Source organism: Giraffa tippelskirchi, chromosome 5 (assembly GCF_054371585.1).
Source record: "Giraffa tippelskirchi isolate mGirTip1 chromosome 5, T2T-mGirTip1v1.2.pri, whole genome shotgun sequence".
Classification (NCBI taxonomy): Eukaryota; Metazoa; Chordata; class Mammalia; order Artiodactyla; family Giraffidae; genus Giraffa; species Giraffa tippelskirchi.
In genome coordinates, this window is record NC_137279.1 from 191,995,855 (window position 1) to 192,012,199 (window position 16,345).

The window sequence follows — 16,345 nt, forward strand, 5'->3', positions numbered from 1 at the left end:
AGGGCCACTTGGGGGGAAGGGCAGTGTGTCCCCCCCTGAGTGAAGGCTGCAGCCACCTTTAGTCTGTTCCCGTAGTAAATGGTACAGTGATGACTAAAGGGGCTACTTTGAAAGTAGCTCTCTGGTTTTAAACAAAAAAACAGCAAGCTCTGATTTAGAGAAAGTGACTCAGATTGCCAAGGAAAGCATGATTCCACTGTATTATCGTTAATAAAATAAGCAAACACTGAGTGCTTGAAAGTTGTCATTTCCTCTTTATAACCAACACTTAAAAAAAAAAAAAACAAACCTACTTATTTTTAGAAATCAAGCAGCCTTCTGGGAATTGTCTGGTACATTGACTGGTCCGCATTTCCGGTGCTGGCCGTCTCCACCATGACATGCCCCGTCTATGACATGCCCCTCAGCTGTTCAGGAAGGCCAGGGCCAGGGCAGCACCTCCACTGACACCCCCAGATCCCACCTGGCTTTCAGCATTGCATGACGCTCCCTCCCTGGGGAGCGGCTGTCCAGGGTCGGGGAGCCCTGCTCCCCTCCGTGTAAGGGGAATGCTAAGCGTACCTTGGTCCAGCAGGGAAAGGGGGTGCAGAGCTGGGCCAGTAGACTCCCCTCCTGCGTGAGGACCCCACGCCGCCTCTGGACCAGAGGAGGAGGAGGAGTGGCCAGCCTTGGCCTGGAGCTTACAGAGGTGCTCAGGGAACTGTCCAGGCCTAACTAGACAGAAATTCACAAAGGACAACCAACTGTGACCACATTTTCAAGGGCTAGCCCTGTGATTACAGTAAATACCTAACGTAATACACGCGAACTGCAATCTTTGTTTCTTGCAAATCCTTTGACATCTTCTATTAATTTCCAGTAGCTTAATTTACATGAAAATGCAACTTGTAAAAATTAACATGCAATTTAAACTGGCATCCACTCAAATGAGGCATCTCTCCAGTAGAAACCATTAGGTGCATAACTGCCCGTTGAAATAAAACCGGGATCTGTGAGAACGGCTGACAAGCCACGTGCAGCCCTCACAGCTCCTTCCAGGAAGCGATTTCTAGGCCAAGTTCTAAGGCTGCTAACAGGCAGGTCTCAGCTATGACCTCAGCCTCACAGAGAAGGATTGTTAAACCTCTCAATCTAAACAAGTAAATAAATTTATTAAAAAAAAAACAAAAACAAGTCCTTAAACAGGGAGGCTGAAATGCACAGGTAATAAAATAGATGTACAAGGGAAAGAATAACAGGAGCCTGGTGCGCTGCCGTCTATCGGGTCGCACAGAGTCGGACACGACTGAAGCGACTTAGCGGCAGCAGCAGCAGCAAGCTAGAGGCAGCGGTATAAAATCATCTCAGTTTCTAAAAATCTTTTTATCTTAAGAGTCTAAAAACTGAGAATGGAGTGGTCACGTGGGCCTGTGTACCCCAACCAGAACCTGTCAGCCCTCAGGCGGGGCAGGACTCATCTCTAAACATTTAAGGAAGAGAGAAAATCACTGTGTTTGACAAATGACGGCCCCTGTAAGTTGGAAGGAACTTAAAAAAAAAAACCAACCTCACAAGAACCTCGCAGCCAGGAGGACCATCCAAGCAGGAAGCACACGGCACAGCCGGCCCAGTCCCGGGAAACGGGGTGTGCAGCCGGCTCCCCTTCCGGCCGGCACCCGCCCACCCCAGTCGAGAGGAAACAGGTCCTGAGCGGGGGCCACAGGGCTGCCACGAGGCAGGAGCTCCAGACACTTGTGGCATGAGCCGGGGGAGCAAAGTGAATAAGGAGGAAAACGAAAGCATGGAGTGAAGGTTCCGGAACATCGCCCTGACCCAGGTTTGGTCAAGGGCGCGGCCGTCAGCCAGCCCTGAGGCCCCCCGCCTGGCCCGAGCAGCCCCAGGAGGGTTCTCCAGGAGCCGCCTCTCAACCTGCAGCGCAGCTGGGGTCTGACGGCAGAGGTGAGGGGCACCGCCCCCCGTGGTCTGAGGCTCGGAGGTCCTGAGATGCCTCGGAGACGCTGCCTGGACATCAAGTTGGAAGGGCGGCTGGACACCACCCTGTGGACAAGCGCGCCCGCACTGACCTCGGCCGGGATGCTGGGGACAGCGGGCGCAATCCCGTTCTCCGTGCTCACGTTCCCGGAGCTGTTGTTGGGCGAGCTGGGTGCGGAGCCTGGGGCGCTGCTGCATGCCGAGTCTAGGAGGGAGAGACACTCGTGAGCCTGAACTGGGTCCCAGCGAGGACCCCGAGGTGTGAGCTGGGCTGGCCTCCTGCTGTGGTGGACCTCTGCTCTGAGCTGGCCGACGGCGGAAAGGCCGGGACCACGGTCCCCACACAGGGGCCACGGAGCTAACTCCCTGCTCCTGGCTGTGCTGTTGACGCCAGACCTTCACAAAGCTGTGTCCCCAGGCGCGCCCCTGGAGCTTTCTGAGCTGAGCACACACTGTCAGTTTTACTCCTCTTTTGTAAATGATCAGAACAAGCCCTGAACCATGGTTAACACTGTAACAAGCAGAGAGGAGAAAGCACAGAGGCCACATGCCTGTGAGCAGGGGAGGTCAAGTGCACTGTGCTCACGTACAGAGGCTCCTCCGTCAACGTCTGCTTTGAGCCAGTCCACGAGCTTTTCAGACGTCCTGGGCAAAGCTCAGCTGGTGGCCTCTGTGACTGACCAGATTATCTGACAACGCATCCCGGACAGCCTCCGGGCAGCTGTGATGTCCTGTGTGGCCCCATCTCGCACATCGGGGCCGGGGCTGAGCAGGGAGCGTGTCCCACCTGGGTCCCCCCACCCTCACCGCCGAGGGAGCCACTACTGCTGCGTATGCAAACGCGACGGGAGCCCCTGTGACTCTGGTAACAGGAGGGCGTGTCTTGCGTTTCTGCGTCCTCGTCTGGTGGCTGGTGTTGAACACTGGCCCCTCCGGGCACAGCCTCTCAGAGGGAACCAGCCTGAGCTATCTGCCTTTCCCTCCCAAGTGCCTGCGTCCCTGAGAGCTCAGCTGGTAAAGAATCCGCCTGCAAGGCAGGAGACCCCGGTTCAAGTCCTGTGTCGGGAAGATCCCCTGGAGAAGGGACAGGCTACCCACTCCAGTATTCTTGGGCTTCCCTCGTGACTCAGCTGGTAAAGAATCCGCCTGCAATGTGGAAGACCTGGGTTTGATCCCTGGGTTAGGAAGATCCCCTGGAGAAGGGAAAGGCTACCTACTCCAGTATTCTGGCCTGGAGAATTCCACGGACTGTATAGTCCACGGGGTCACAAAGAGTTGGACATGACTGAGCGACTTTCACTTTCACTTCACTGCCTGCCCCAAGCGCCCACTGACCAAGGGACCTCTGATGACTTAACACTCTGCCCTGACCTGGACTTGCAGGCACGCGGAGGGGAAGCCTGGTTCACCTCCCCAAGCTGGACCCCAAGGGGGCTCAACAGGCATCTTCCAGGGCAGATCTTCTCCGTGCCCTCAATTGAGGCCCGGCCCAGGAGCACGAGTCCATAGCACTGCCAGTGGGGCCTGGAGGACTCTGAGACTTGGCTCCAGCTGAACTTGGGGCAACAGTGAGGAGGCTGAGGGTGCCATGCGGATGGCAATGCCCACACCCGCAGGCCCAGCTCTCATGAAGAAGGAGACCCGATCCCAAGGGTACGTGCATGACCCCCTCCACCCAGGGGACTGTGAGCACTCGAGTCCTCTCCACTAAGCAGCCGACCCCTGGGAACACCCTGGCAGCAAGTGGCTCTGTCCACTCGAGGCCCCCCCGGACCCCCTCCTCCCCCCGCGCACTGATGGTGAACCCAGGCCCTGGTTCCCCACCCACCAGATCCAGAGCCTGGTCTCCAGCACATTAATTCATGTTCACACGTGCCTCCCTGAACGGGGGCAGCTGGGAAGGCCACCTGGGCTGGTAGGTGTTACATGTCACGTGTGAAGACAGGGAGGCTGGCTCCCCCACCCCACCACGGGCATCCCTCTGCCTGGGCGCCCTCCCTGCTGTCAGCCTGCCCCTGGCTGCACAGAGCCTCCCCTCCCGCCCTCCTTTAAACGGGCCCATCCCAGCATCATCAGCAGAAAAACCCATCAGAGTGTGTGGGAAACTGGGGCAATAAAAATTATACGTGATCTCTCCAACTTTTCACCCATCTTCAGCTCAACAGTGTTTTGACTACTTTTTCACTCTACTTCAAGGAATCTGGTCTAAGAAAGTAAATACGAATGCATAATCACCATGGTATCATTTGCATCGACACGATGGAATATTATTAAAGGCGCAGGAGTGTTGTGGCTAATATCGAGTGAAAAAGGAATCAAGTGTGCACAGGGTATATGCCAGACCCACACAGAAAGGACTGGCAGGAAATACACTCAGAGGTTAATGGCATTTCTCTGGACAGGGTTGGAGGAGGGGCGGCTGCTTCTCCTGTCCGCTTGCCGTGCCGGGCACAGCTCTGATTAGGGACTGGGCACAGGCGGTGTGACGCGGCCACGTCCCCTGACCCATCTCATGAGTGTCTGAGGGCCCCCGCTGGCTGTGTCCTCAACTCCGTCCCTCCCGGCCTCCCGTACAGGCCAGTGGAGCCATGCCTGGGACGCCGCGGCTCTCTCCTGCTCGAGAACCTTCCTCACCTCCCCAGGACCCCAGGGGAGGGGACCCCGCTCTCTGCCCAGAGCTCCTTATTTTCCCATCTTCTGGAAAGCCAGCTCTGCTCAGAGCATCCTCCCCCCAAGCCGCCCCTGGGCGGAAACCCACTCCCTCATTTCTGAGCCACCTGAGCCCATCCGTTGAGCTTCCCCTGGCCCAGGGGGCCCCTGCCGCCCGCCCTGCCCGCTTCCCTCACGGCGCCCTCTCTGGGTGATGCTGCCCAGCACCTAGCAGGTGCCGCGGGCCGTGGGTTCCTGGCCTGCACCTGAGGTCTTTGGAGTCAGAGAGGAAGCTGCTGGGAGGTGAGGACGTGGCTCATCATTGCAGCGCCCAGCCTGGTCCTGACCTCACAGGCTGAGGGTGCGAAGGCCAGAGCCACGCCAGGACAGAAGTGGCCGGGCCTGACCGGGGCCGGGGCAGGGCACTGCCCCCCAAAGAGACGAGGCCCCGGTGTGGAGGGACACGCGCCCTGACTCTCGTGAGGCCAGAGTCTGCATGGAACCCGCGGTGAGAGGAGCTGGTCTCTCTACCATATCGACTGCGCCCCAGGCATGCGGCCTCAGACCCGGCTTCAGGCAGGCCCGGGACTAGCAGCTTCACCCCGGCCGCAGGGCAGGGCTGAGGGCGTGCTCAGCTCACCCCAGACCCCGCGCTCGGACCTGAGGGTGGGGTGGGGCGGCCCCTCCCACGGTGCCCAGGAGAGCGGGCAGCCGGAGAGCTGCGGGTCCCCATCAAACCCTGTACTTGGTGCACATGGGCTCTCCCCAGCTGTTTCCAGGCCACCTGGGCAACCCCTCTGTGCCATGATTCCAGGAACGGGGCTGTGCACCCTCTGCAAGAGGGGTGTGCCCTCCGGAGACAGGGTGCCCCTCAAGTGGGGGGGTCAGCCCCAGGAAGTGGGGTGTGTCCTCAGGACCATCGGGAAGGGCCTTGGCCCGGTGGGTGTGCTTCCCACGCGCCGGCCACTAGGTGGGGGCCGAGAGCAGCGTGTGGACCTGGGCACGGAGACTGCCAAACTCCCGCCTCCTTCCCAGAAGAGTCTGCTGTCTAATGGGCAGGGGCAGGTAGGAGACCTGAGCTCACCACCAACAGGGCGGGAGCCCTTAAACTCCCCAGCTCCAGAGAACCCTCCACTTAGAATCCCTGACCGTCTCCCGGGATGTCAGGGGGCCTGACTGCTCTCAGCTGCCCAGGAACACGGCTCTGAGCGCCTGTGGGGGCCACGTGGGGCCCTCGGGACTCAGCCCTCGGGACTCGGGGTGGGGTGGATGCGGAGAGATGCAGGTTTCCCTACTAAAGGGAGAGCGTGCAGGACGGCCTCTCAGAGACAGGCAGGCAGGCGGGTGGCGGGGTCTGCACTCAAGTACCTGTGACATCCAAGGGACGCTTTTTCAGAGCCGTGACCACTGGCCCATCTTTCCGGCGTAGCAGGGGGCTGCTCCGTCTCTCAGCCACTTTCTGCTTTAGCCTGGAGCGTAATTTCAGGTTGGGTTCAGAAGCTGCAGGAAAAGGAGATGTCATTACTGGCAGGCAGACGCAACTGGGGTCAAGGGGACTGGTGGGCAGTTGACCACAACGTCCACATTGCAGCCCTCCTCGCTCACCTGCAAATCAAAGACTCCCCCACGTGTGACGGCCCTGGAGCCGCTGCCCGCTCGGATCCCAGTCGCTGGGAGGGGCTAGGGCCGACCCACCTCATGAGAGGGTGAGCCGCCTGCTTGCAGGGGAGACCCGCCCCCTCCGTGTCGCCTGACCCCCGGGGCACAGGGGCTCGGGTCGCTTTTGGTAATAGCCCTGCTTGTGCGAATGGAGCCTTCTGCAAACCCACAGCGGTCCGGCTTCTGCACCCGGATCCCAGACCACATCCTGGACCAGTCCGGTCCCACATCGGCGTGGATGGGAAGGGGGCAGCCTCGAGCCCTGCTGATTCTACTCTTTCTGGAACAGGAAGTTTACTGCTCTCTAGAGCAACAAGCAAGAGGATCAGACTTCCCCTCGGAGTCAGAGGTAAGCTGGTGGGGTTGTAAGAACGAGGCCGCGCGTGCGTCTCACGGCCGCTGTGACTCCATCCTCTGGGGAGCCTGGGGGCAGGGCTGGGGGTCCCGGCAGTGGGGTGACCCTGAGGGGTGCCGGGAGGTAAAGGTGGGTCCTGGGAGGAGGAAGGGGAAGCAGCCGCCTTAAGGGTGCTCCGCAGAGAAACGAAGTGTGAGGTGCGAGCAGGTGCCAGCCCTCCAGACGCGCCGCCTGCTCCGAGGCCCCGATCCCGGCGGAGACGCCCTCTGCTCTGCGGCGTCGGTCCGCACGGCCAGGTTCCCCGGCCGGACGTCCGTGTCAAAAGAGGAAAGGACCCGGTAACGGAACAGCCATCCCCGCCGGCGAGAGGACCCGCTTCTGTGTTTTTTACGATTTAATACTATTTTTACATTTTTGAGGGAACTGGAGCTTCATGTTTCCCTTATTTCTCTTTCTGCACTGAGTCTCTTACTGGACCGTTATTTGAAAAGAAAAGGAAAAGCCTAGCTGCCCCCGCTGGACTAACGGGCACAACCTCTCTCCCCACAAGATGTCAGCTGAACCTGCACCAGACGTGTCCGTCCTGGGGAGGAATCTGCCCGAGAACCAGCACAGCGCGGCCGCCGAGGGGGAAGCGTGTGGCCCCCGCCCCAGTGCGGGGGGTCCCTGTCGGCAGCACTGAGGTGAGTCTGTCTGGGAGCAACACTGGCTGGTCCTGACGGGGGTGTCCCGGGAGGTCTCAGAGCTTCGGGGCCCACGAGTCACCCTTGAGAGCAGGGTCGGGTTCTGTCGCTTGCAGGGTAAGACAAGGGCCTGAAAGCCCTGAAGCAAGGTGACTCTAGACCTAGCCACGTTATCCATCACTCGGGAGCCAGGATATAAGCACCTACCAGCAGGCAAGGACTCCAGATAGTCAAGTTCCACACACAGCTTCTCAGAAAGCTCGGAAGAGCTGCCCAACCACGACGGGGGAGGAGACAGACAGAGGAGCAGGTGGAGTCCAGGGAAGAGGCCGGGCCTCCCCGGGAGACCGTGAAGGGGCGTCAGGGGCCGGAGCAGGGCCTCTGGACCGCCTGCTCTGGAGGAGAGCCTCCCCCGTCTGCCAAACCGTGGGGCTGAACTAAAAGCAGGGACAGGGAGACACTCGGAGCGCGGCCGGTGACTTATACCAACTACAGATGGATGTGACTTTAAAACACTGTCCACTCGAAAGCTGCATAATACTGTACATCAACTATACCTCAATTTAAAAAACACAGGCAGGCAGACAGAAAACTAAGCAAATGAAACAAACGTCAACTTCAGGATAAAGGGAAATCACACAGGAATGGGAATGCAGTCAAGGTCACGGGTGGGTTATGTGCACTTTCTGTGCATTGTCGTCATGACACAGGACCGGGCAGGGTGGGGCCAGCTGTTCCTGGAGGGAGCCTTGTGGGGCTCTGTGATTTATGGACATTTACTTACTCTAATAACAATAAAAAGAAAACTCTAGAAAGACAAGGGCTTCCCTTGTGGCTCAGATGGTAACGAATCCGCCCTCAATGCAGGAGACCTCGGTTCGACCCCTGGGTTGGGAAGATCCCCTGGAGAAGGGAAAGGCTTCCCACTCCAGTAGTCTGGCCTGGAGAATTCCATGGACTGTATTGTCCATGGGGTCACAAAGAGTCGGACACAACTGAGTGACTTTTCTTCTTTTCTAGAAAGACAAAGGACAGGCTGGAATACAATTTTTTTGTAGCATACGTGACAGATGCAGGATGCATATTAACATACAAAGCAATGAGAAAAAAAACCGGCCGAGAGAAAAGCATATGGGGGAGCTGCCACTGAACACCGGGCACTAGGGACCGTCCCCGTGTGCCTGGCGTGGCAGCAGATGCTGGGCGCGGGACCGGACAAGCAAGACACAGCCTGGCCAGCACCCACGCCGCCTGGCTCAGGGCACGGGCCACACGGGGCCCGGGGGATGAGGCCCAGCGGTGCTGCAATGCGGCGCTCAGCTTACTCCCGAGCAGGGGCGATGGGACGGAGCAGACACACCCCCCCCCCGATGGGGACGGAACTGCTCTTTGAAACAGCAGAGAAGTCACGGCTTTGGCTCCCATCACGCTGGCTGGGGTGGCCTGTGGAGGCATCGTGTGAGTGAAGGGGGACCAGGGCCTCTCGCGAGCGGAGGGTGGGGTACAGCAAGCTGGGCTTTTCAGGCTCTATATACTTCTTTTTTTCAACAAATTTATTTATTTTAGTTGGGGGCTAATTACTTTACAATATTGTAGTGGTTTTTGCCATACATTGACATGAATCAGCCATGGGTCCACATGTGTTCCCCATCCTGAACCCCCCTCCCACCTCCCTCCCCATCCCATCCCTCTGGGTCATCCCATTGCCCCAGCCCTGAGCATTTGTCTCATGCATCGAACATGGAATGGTGTTCTGTTTCACATATGATAATATACATGTTTCAACGCTATTCTCCCAGAACATCCCACCCTCACCTTCTCCCTCAGAGTCCATAAGACTGTTCTATGCATCTGTGTCTCTTATTCTGTCTCGCATATAGGGTTATCGTTACCATCTTTCAAATTCCATATATACGCATTAGTATACTGTATTGGTGTTTTTCTTTCTGGCTTACTTCACTCTGTATAATGGGCTCCAGTTTCATCCATCTCAATAGAAATGATTCAAATGTATTCTTTTTAATGGCTGAGTAATATTCCATTGTCTACACACTCTTTTTAACTTAGGAGTCGATCCTGCAGCAGAGTGACTCTAGGCCCCCATATCTGTGGGCAGAATTAAAAGCCAGAAAACAGTTACCACTGCTACAATATTTGTAAATTGAGATAATATAGGAAAGGTGTTGACTTTACACGTTGAAATGGAATGGGACCCCAGATATAATGGTAACTGAAAAGTGAAGTTACAGCCAAAGTGCAAAGTAGCTGTTTTCTTGACAAAGAGACAGTCCACGCGCATCGCCCGCACACGGACACACACCCTACATGCAGGCATAGACCCTGTCTGCGCTGTAGACACCAAACCACACACAGGAGCTGTTTACGGAGGCCACATGCAGGATGCGTGCATCTGACTTACGTTTTTATTTGTCGGAATTCAGACTTGAATTGAAGAAAGTAGGGAAAACCACTAGACCATTCAGGTATGACCTAAATCAAATCCCATATGATCATACAGTGGAAGTGAGAAATAGATTTAAGGGACTAGATCTGATAGACAGAGTGCCTGATGAACTATGGATGGAGATTCATGACACTGTACAGGAAGTAGTGATTAAGACCATTCCCAAGAAAAATTAATGCAAAAAGGCAAAATGGTTCTCTGATGAGGCCTTACAAATACTGAGAAAAGAGAAGTGAAAGACAAAGGAGAAAAGGAAAGACAAACCCATTAAATGCAGAGTTCCAAAGAACAGCAAGGAGAGAGAAGAAAGCCTTCCTCAGTGATCAATGCAAAGAAATAGAGGAAAACAATAGAATGGGAAAGACTAGAGATCTCTTCAAGAACATTAGAGATACCAAGGGAATGTTTCATGCAAAGATGGGCTCGATAAAGGACAGAAATGGTATGGACCTAACAGAAGCAGAAGATATTAAGAAGAGGTGGCAAGAATACACAGAAGAACTGTACAAAAAAGATCTTCATGACCCAGATAATCACCATGGTGCGATTACTAACTTAGAGCCAGATATCCTGGAATGTGAAGTCAAGTGGGCCTTACGAAGCATCACTATAAACAAAGCTAGTGGAGGTGATGGAATTCCAGTTAAGCTATTTCAAATCCTAAAAGATGATGCTGTGAAAGTGCTGCACTTAATATGCCAGCAAATTTGGAAAACTCAGCAGTGGCCGCAGGACTGGAAAAGGTCAGTTTTCTTTCCAATCCCAAAGAAAGGCAATGCCAAAGAATGCTCAAACTACTGCACAATCGCACTCATCTCACACACTAGCAAAGTAATGCTCAAAAATCTCCAAATCAGGCTTCAACAGTATGTGAACCATGAGCTTTCAGATGTTCCAGCTGGATTTAGAAAAGGCAGAGGAACCAGAAATCGAATTGCCAACATCCGTTGAATCATCAAAAAAGCAAAAGAGTTCCAGAAAAACATCTATTTCTGCTTTATTGACTATGCCAAAGCCTTTGACTGTGTGGATCACAACAAACTGTGGAAAATTCTGAAAGAGATGGGAATACCTGACCACCTGACCTGCCTCCTGAGAAATCTGTATGCAGGTCAAGAAGCAACAGTTAGAACTGGACATGGAACAACAGACTGGTTCCAAATCTGGAAAGGAGTATGTCAAGGCTATATATTGTCACTCTGCTTATTCAACTTATATGCAGAGCACATCATAAGAAAGGCTGGGCTGGATGAAGCATAAGCTGGAATCAAGATTGCTGGGAGAAATATCAATAACCTCAGATATGCAGATGACACCAACCTTATGGCAGAAAGCAAAAAAAAAAAACTAAAGAGCCTCTTGATGAAAGTGAAAGAAGAGAGTGAAAAAGCTGGTTTAAAACTCAACATTGAAAAAACAAAGATTACGGCATCCAGTCCCATCACTTCATGGCAAATAGATGGGGAAACAATGGAAACAGTGACAGACTTTATTTTTGGGGGCTCCAAAATGACTGCAGATGGTGACTGCAGCCATGAAATAAAAGATGCTTGCTCCTTGGAAGAAAAGCTATGACCAACCTAGATAGCATATTAAAAAAGAGACATCAATTTGCCAACAAAGGTCCATCTAGTCAAGGCTATGGTTTTTCCAGTGGTCATGTGTGGATGTGAGAGTTGGACTATAAAGAAAGCTGAGCTCCGAAGAATTGATGCTTTTGAACTGTGGTGTTGGAGAAGACTCTTGAGAGTCCCTTGGACTGCAAGGAGATCCAACCAGTCCATCCTAAAGGAGATCAGTCCTGGGTGTTCATTGGAAGGACTGATGCTGAAGCTGAAACTCCGTTACTTTGACCACCTGAAGCAAAGAACTAACTCATTTGAAAAGACCCTGATGCTGGGAAAGATTGAAGGCAGGAGGAGAAGGGGATGACAGAGGATGAGATGGTTGGATGGCATCACTGACTCAGTGGACCTGAGTTTGGGTAAACTCCAGGAGTTGGTGATGGACAGGGAGGCCTGGCGTGCTGCAGTCCATGGGGCCGCAAAGAGTCGGACACGACTGAGAGACTGAACTGAACTGATGCCTTCCTTTTGTGATCTTTTAATTAAAAAAAAGCACTCTACGTGGTGCTTAAGACTGGCGTTTACACCACTGGTTTCAATAGTGTGTTTCAGGCGGCCGCCAAGCTCAGATATGAACAGGACGCATCTGGACAATATAAGTTCAGGTCTCACTGGGCGCTTCTCATGTGAAGAGGAGTCCAGGTTTGATGGACATCAACGTGTGAAGCGAGGTCCTTTTCCACATAGATGCTGCCTAGTATTAATACTTATACACACGCGCCATCTCTGGAAGTTTCTTTGGAAAAGCACAACAGAGCCTTTATGAAAACCCTCTGAACACATTCACACCCAGTTTTCACCAAGCACAAGGTTGAGGGAAGACAGTCGAACACAAAGTCCCCTGAGGGCTGGCTGGACGCTTGGGCCGGCACGGCCGGGCACTGTGGGGTCAACCCCCTTCACCCCGCCCGGAAAGCTAAGAAAGTGCCTTGTCCCGCCCAAGAGCCACAGGGCATCTACCCCTGACCACACCCACCCCCCCAGCTCCAGACCCACATGAAACACCCCCAGGCACAGCCGTGCACAGTGCGGGCTTTGCCCACAGCTGCCCAGGCCACCAGGCTGCCACCGGCTCCGCAAACCACATCAAAACCAGGCACAAACCGCGAGGCGACCCGCCATTCCCAAACTGCCGAGAGGAGTGCCCCATGCGTCCCTGGCCACCTCGAGCCGTGCTACTCGCGGCTAGGACGACTGCAGGGCAAGCTGCGGACCCTCAGCAACGTGTCACGGGGCCTCAGTGATCAGATACCCTGATGTCTGGCTCTCCACCCAGGCAGGCCCTCCCCAGGCGGTGGGGGCTGCGCCGGGCCGGGGGCTGCGGACGAGGACCCTGAGGCCCAGAGGGCTCCGTCGAGACAGGGCTTCTGCACAGACCTGAGGGGGGCCTCAGTCCTCTATGTTCGTTTGGGGTAAAAAGCCAGCCTTGCCCTCCACGGGCCAGGCCCCCGCCCTGCGGGTCCCACAGGTCCACCCTGGGCCTGGACCCTGCAGCTCAGCTCCTCCTGCAGGACTGGAGGACGTGGACAATGGTGGCCTGTCCCCTGCCTGCCACACAGCTCAGGGCCGGGCACCCGGGGAGCGCCTGATGGGCGTGCTCGGTAACCACTGTGGAGACGTGTGGGGAGCCAGCCGCTGCTCTGGCTCAGGGCCCTGCCTGGGAGTAAGCACACGTCCTCCTACTATGTGCCAGGAACCCTGGGGATCCCAGCGTTTTGCCCGTGACCTGGCAAGGCGCGAGCATGAGCGTCTGCCCCGAGGGCCACAGCTCTGAGTCTGTGAGAGACACATAGCTCTCCGCAGACACAGACTCTGTCCCCAGGGCCCAGAGAGGACCCCCAGGAGCACCAGTTGCTGACACAGTGTCCTTAAGGCTCACTTGTCCCAAAACTGCCCGTAAAGATGGAGGGAAGGCGGATCACCAAGGGATTAGCTGAGCAGGTGTGTCAATTGCTCAGTCGTGTCTGACTCTTCACGGCCCCACGTACTGCAGCCCGCCAGGCTCCTCCATCCATGGGATTCTCCAGGCAAGAATACTGGAGTGGGTGGCCACACCCTCCTCCAGGGGGTCTTCCCGACCCAGGGATCGGACCCAGGTCTCCTGCACTGCAGACGGATTCTTTACCGTCTGAGCCACCAGGGGAGCTGAATGCATAGACAGACATAAATTATTTAGAATTAGCAGCGACAAGTGTTTGAAAGCAGGAGCTTCGAGAATGACGCAGGACACCGTGCTGCACTCTGTTCGCCTAAGGGGTTTAAACTCGCCCCCTGAAACCTTGGCCTTATTACTATTACTAATGTGCCCGGGCTGCTGTTTGAGAAGACGGACAGTGCAAGCGTGTCTCCACTGAGAGCCCACGCAGCGCGGGGACGGGCCTCTTTTCCGTCCCAGGGACGCGGGGCTTGGGGGGGGGGGCTGCCGATTATCACACAGCTCAGGGACATACGGAAGGTGCCACTTCTCAGTGGCCAGGAGCTCCGTCCTTCACGTCCTCCCCTGCCCACGGCTCCAGGGGCCGTGGGGACCACTCACCACACCCGGGGCAGGCACAAGCGCTGTGCACTCAAGGTACCCACTTAACAGATGAGAAACTGAGGTCAGGAGAGCCTAAGGAGTCTCATGGAGCCCAGGGCTGCAAACCAGGTGGGCTGCAGAACCACCAGCCACTCGCTCAGAGCCAGCCCCCACCTCCCTGGGTTCCACTCCCCCCAGGCCCAGGCCTCCTGGGGCAGGCACCCGGGGTCTCTCCTGGCACAGGGCCCCGTCTGACTGACGGTGGTGTGCCTGATCGCAGCCCCAGCTCCAGGACGGGGCGTGGAGGACAGGCCTGGGACGGCTGGCCCGGATCCCGACAGACGCCTCTTTCTATGGAGCCTGCAGGCTCTCTAGGTGAGAGCCACGGCCATTCTCGGCAGACGAAGGGGGACAGCCACGCGCTCAAACTGGAGGGCAGACGCTTCGCTCGCACTTTCACCAGTAAAGTGCTGCCAGCCTAAGCGAAAGCCCAGCCCTGTGTGCAGACGCCGCCCTCTGACCCGGCCGGGCTCTGAGGACCCCGCTGCCCACCGGGGTCCGGCACTGGGACAGGGCCCCTCCTTCCCACACCCGGGATGGGGGTCAAGCCCACTGGGGCTGAGCAGAAGCGCCCCCTTCGCGTCCAGCTCCTGTTTGGGGCTGGCGACACCACGTCTCCTCTGCGGCGCACGCCTATAGGGGCCCCAAGTGTGTCCTTAGGACGGGGCGGCAGGAGCCCCCAGCACTGCTCCCTGAACCCCACCACTAGGGCGGACAAGCTGTTCCAAAGCCTCTCTGTCCGGAACTGATCTTTGAATGAAAACAAATTCATGTTTATGAGAAAGAAGCTGCCGCACACCCCTGCTCCATGAAGCCCGGCATTTTCCACGAGGGCCGGGCTCCACCTGCCACCTCCGAGACCAGAGCCCCGCCCTCCACAACCAGGAGGACGGCCAGGCTTCCTGGGGGCACAGCTTCGGGGAGAGGCTAACTTCGCTGGCCCCTGCCCTCCTGGGCGCCCCAGTGCGAGACCCAGGGCCACTTTGATCCTTCTTAAAAGCCACGGCCCACTTACAGCGTCCCCGCTGGACCGAGTCCAGGGGTCCCAGACGCCTCGCTTGTGTCTAAACCCCCTTCTCCTTCCGGTTTGTGACAGAGCGGCCGACGTCACCCTGAGGACCCCAGGGCCCCCCACCCCGCGGCGGCCCCGCACCGACCTGTCTTTCTGAGAGGGAAGTCGTCTTTGGCGTCGTACATGCCCAGCACTGGGTGGTTGTAGGAGGCCGACGCCCCGCTCTGGGGCGGGGAGCTCTGGTCCAGCGAGCTGTGCTGCGTCTTCCTGGAGAGAAAGGGGGGGGACAGGGGCTGAGTGACCCTCGGGGACCTGGATCCCCAGTTGTGCAGTGAGAGCGCCCCCAGGAGCCCGCGTGGACAGTTCGCCCTGTGACGCGTGGGCCTGGCTTGGCGGCCTCCTCCCAGGGGCAGGACTGAAATGATGCAAAACCGCCGGTGAGCCCGCGGACCCGGCCGCCTGCAGCCTCCCCGCCGGCTCTGCGCTGCTGAGGATGGCAGGCCTGCGGGGCTGCGCGCTCGGGCCCGATTCCCGGGCTCTGCCTGGCCCCCTTGCTCTCGGGGTCTCCTGGCCTGGCAGTCCTCAGGCTGAGGGGGCTGTTACCTCCGGCCACCAAGGGGCCTGTCCTCAGGACGCAGAGCGAGACGGGGGGCTCCAGGTGCAAGGAACACAGGGGCTGTTGGAGGCGGCCGAGACCTGGCCGGGGCCTGTGGGGACGGTGCTGGTGGCCTCTGGGTCCTGCAGGGCAGGGGCCACGTGGGGACAGTCACCCCGGCCATCTCCCCTCCCCTGGGGACGGAGGGGTCAGCGCACCCTGGGCCCTGGGAGCTGATCCCAGGAAATTTGCTTCCTTCGTGAGCCGGCGGACACAGGCCCAAACGGAATGACGGCAGGGCGCTGCCAGAGGCGGCTCGAGGTGGGGTCAGGCCTCAGGAGGGGGGAGCTGGCCGTGCTGGCGAGGACCGTCCGCAAACGTGCTGCGTCTCGCTGGCAACACTGAAGGTGTAGTGAATTCCAAGAGTCTGTACGTGGTGTAATCTGCTTAATGACTTGAAACAAATTAGCCAACTTACTTATTTGGAATTTGTTAGACTATTTATTTGCATACACAGCACTCCACGTCCCCACGCACCTGGTGTTATCTGAATTGAGAATGTGAGCACTTAAATGCTTACAGGTGGATGTTTAAATATTTGAGAGAGCACACGGGCGCAAAGAACATGGTGATCACAGAGCCGGACCCACGGATCCCCGTGGGCAGGGCCACGGCGGGTGCTCAGAGATCCCTGGGGGCCGGCCTGCTGCCCGCCTGCAGCCCCACTGCCCCCCAGGATGCACGTCGGCGGGCC

General features: G+C 56.9%; 1 protein-coding gene across 3 annotated transcripts in view; it reads right to left on the reverse strand.

Moving 5' to 3' along the window:
* Positions 1–16,345, reverse strand: part of HDAC4 (histone deacetylase 4) — a 294,013-nt gene that overhangs the window by 58,726 nt on the left and 218,942 nt on the right. For all 3 annotated transcript variants that reach the window (XM_081491296.1, XM_081491298.1, XM_081491297.1), the window contains 3 exons: positions 15,142–15,263; positions 5,989–6,120; positions 2,064–2,176 (listed from right to left, as the gene is read on the reverse strand). In XM_081491296.1, the coding sequence (XP_081347422.1) occupies positions 2,064–2,176; positions 5,989–6,120; positions 15,142–15,263 (367 nt within the window). The remainder of the gene's footprint in view (positions 1–2,063; positions 2,177–5,988; positions 6,121–15,141; positions 15,264–16,345) is intronic.